The sequence below is a fragment of the Corvus brachyrhynchos genome, unplaced genomic scaffold (assembly GCF_000691975.1).
Source record: "Corvus brachyrhynchos isolate BGI_N302 unplaced genomic scaffold, ASM69197v1 scaffold47, whole genome shotgun sequence".
Taxonomy (NCBI): domain Eukaryota; kingdom Metazoa; phylum Chordata; class Aves; order Passeriformes; family Corvidae; genus Corvus; species Corvus brachyrhynchos.
The window spans coordinates 1704236-1706684 of NW_008239292.1; the positions used below are offsets into that span (position 1 = coordinate 1704236).

Consider the following 2449-nt stretch of genomic DNA (forward strand, 5'->3'; position numbering starts at 1 on the left):
CCCGCCGAGCCCCGCCTTGTCCCCCGTGTCCCCAAAACTCCCCCGCGCTGCCCGGGGGATGCAGCGGGTTTGCCCACCCGGGTGGGGGCCCCCTGCCAGCCCCTCGTCCCCTCCCTCTGCTTTGCATCAGGAAAAGATTGCGAAAGGCACCTCTTACTCTGCACAGCTAGCGTCAAAAGAAGGTCCTGAGTGTGCCACCCACCCGAATGTCATCGGGGTCGAGACTGTGCTCGCTCCAGGCGGACGCGATGCTGCTGTTCATGCAGGAGCCCGAGCGCCTCATGTCCAGCTCGTCCTCGTACACCTCGGCCGTGATCTCCTCCCGCAGCGGCGAGCCCGTGTGCAGGAACTGGGCAGGGAGAGGCGGGGGGGCACTCAGGGGTCGCTGTCCCAGCTCCCCAAGTCCCAGGGATGAGTTTTAGTGATGGAATCATGGAATTGTTAAGGCTGGAAAAGCTCCCCGAGGTCAGCGAGTCCAGCTGCTCCCCCAGCGCTGACAAAGCCACCGCCAACCCGCGACCCCAAGTGCTGCATCCACGTGTTCCCAAACACCTCCAGGGATGGGGACTCCCCTTGTTCCGATGCCTGATCACCCTTCCCATGAAAAATTTCCCCGATTATCCAACCCGAACCTCCCCTGGCCCAGCCTGAGGCCGTTCCCTCTCCTCCTGTCCCTGTTCCCTGCCAGCAGAGCCCGACCCCCCCGGCTGACTCCTGTCAGGGACTTGTGCAGAGCCACAAGGTCCCCCCGGAGCCTCCTTTGCTCCAGGCTGAGCCCTTTTCCCAGCTCCCTCAGCCGCTCCTGGGGCTCCAGCCCCTTCCCAGCTCCATTCCCTGGACACGGCACCTTGGGAATGAAGAGCAGGGCCAGGGTCATGGTGACGGTGCCGTGGGTGTGAGCGAAGAAGAGCAGCAGAGTCCAGTCCGGATGCAGCGAGGGGACAATCAAGAACCTGGAAGGGACCAGGAGGGCAGGGCCAGAACAGCTCCCACACAGCCCCCTCCCCACCTCCAGACCCCACAGCCTCCCCCCTGCCCAGGCGCCCAAACCCTTCCCACTGCGGGGGTCCTGACCACCCAAACGCCCTTTACTCTGGAGATCCAGAGCAACCGACTCCTTCCCACCTTGGGGCGGTTCCTGAGCATCCCCGGGGGTGGGAATCTTGACTCCTGGCCCTACCTGACCACGTGGAAGGCGGCGGAGATCACGAGCTCGTTGTGGAGGGCGATGCCCATGTAGCGGGGCTCGTGGAAGGCCGAGGGCACGGCGCGCGTGGCGTAGCACAGGAAGCTGCCCCACAGCAGGAACAGCAGCTCTGCTGCGGGGGGGAGCGGGGGGAGACCCTGGGCACCCCAAAAAAAAGCTTTGGGGGGGCTCAGCTGCTGCCCACCGCGGTCACCCCGGATGCTGTCGGGATGGGCGGTGTTGGAGGCGGGTCCGGAGCATTCTCCAGCACAGCCTTCCCAAAGAATCAACGCCCGCACCAGGGGATGCTCAGAGGGGAGGGTGGGAGGCAGCTGGGGCGGCCCAACCTTCCTTGAGACCTCAGCAGGATTAAAAGGACAAGGGAATGAGAGCCCCACATTTATGGGATGGGGTCCCAGGGCTGTGGGGATCCCAGGTCCTTGCAGCTTCCAGGAGGATTAAACAGACAAGGGAGTGAAAGCCCCACAATTATGGGATGGGGTCCTGGAACCGTGAGGACCCCGAGGACACATCAGGGGCCAGTCTCACCGATGACCATCATGTAATCCCAGCAGTCGTGGCCGCAGATGGAGAAGTGGAGGCCGCGGGCGGTCTGGGCGCGGATGACCAGTGGGATGTTCTTGTGGGTGTTCTCCAGCATCCCGATGGTCCAGGCTGCCAGGAACCACAGCACCAGGAGCAGGATGGGCGCCAGCATCTTCAGCACCCGCCCGCTCGACACGTAGGGCGCGCGCTGGGCCGTGCGGGACAGGAACACCTTCAGCACCCTGCGGGGCACAGAGGGGTGAGACCCCGGCCTGTCCCACTGGGACCCCAGCCCGTCCCAGTGTGGGGTTCCAGAGCCCCTGGCCCATCCCACTGGGACCCCAGCCCGTCCCAGTGTGGGGTTCCAGAGCCCCCAGCCCATCCCACTGGGACCCCAGCCCGTCCCAGTGTGGGGTTCCAGAGCCCCTGGCCCATCCCACTGGGACCCCAGCCCGTCCCAGTGTGGGGTTCCAGAGCCCCCAGCCCTCCCCACCGTGGGGGTCCCAAATCCCCATCCCCTCCCCATCACAGGGACCCCCAGCAGCCCTCACTTTGGGGGTCCAGAGTACCCAAACCCTTCCCGCTTTGGGGGTCCTGAGCCCCCAGCCCTCCCCAAACCCACAGCCCTCCCCATCACGGGTGTCCAAATCCTCCCCTCCCAGCTGCTTCCCACTCTGGGGGGCTTGACACTCAAACCCTTCCCACTGAGGGGGTCCC

The 2449-nt window shown here is 65.3% G+C and overlaps 1 protein-coding gene across 1 annotated transcript in view; it reads right to left on the reverse strand.

The window, feature by feature from the left end:
• Positions 1-48: 48 nt before the first annotated feature.
• LOC103619958 (probable G-protein coupled receptor 158) overlaps positions 49-2449 on the reverse strand; it is a 3628-nt gene continuing 1227 nt past the window's right edge. The window contains exons 4-7 of the mRNA XM_017740516.1: positions 1736-2065; positions 1181-1319; positions 848-953; positions 49-349 (exon numbers count right to left, since the gene is read on the reverse strand). Coding sequence (XP_017596005.1) covers positions 173-349; positions 848-953; positions 1181-1319; positions 1736-2065 — 752 coding nt within the window. The 3' untranslated portion in view covers positions 49-172. The remainder of the gene's footprint in view (positions 350-847; positions 954-1180; positions 1320-1735; positions 2066-2449) is intronic.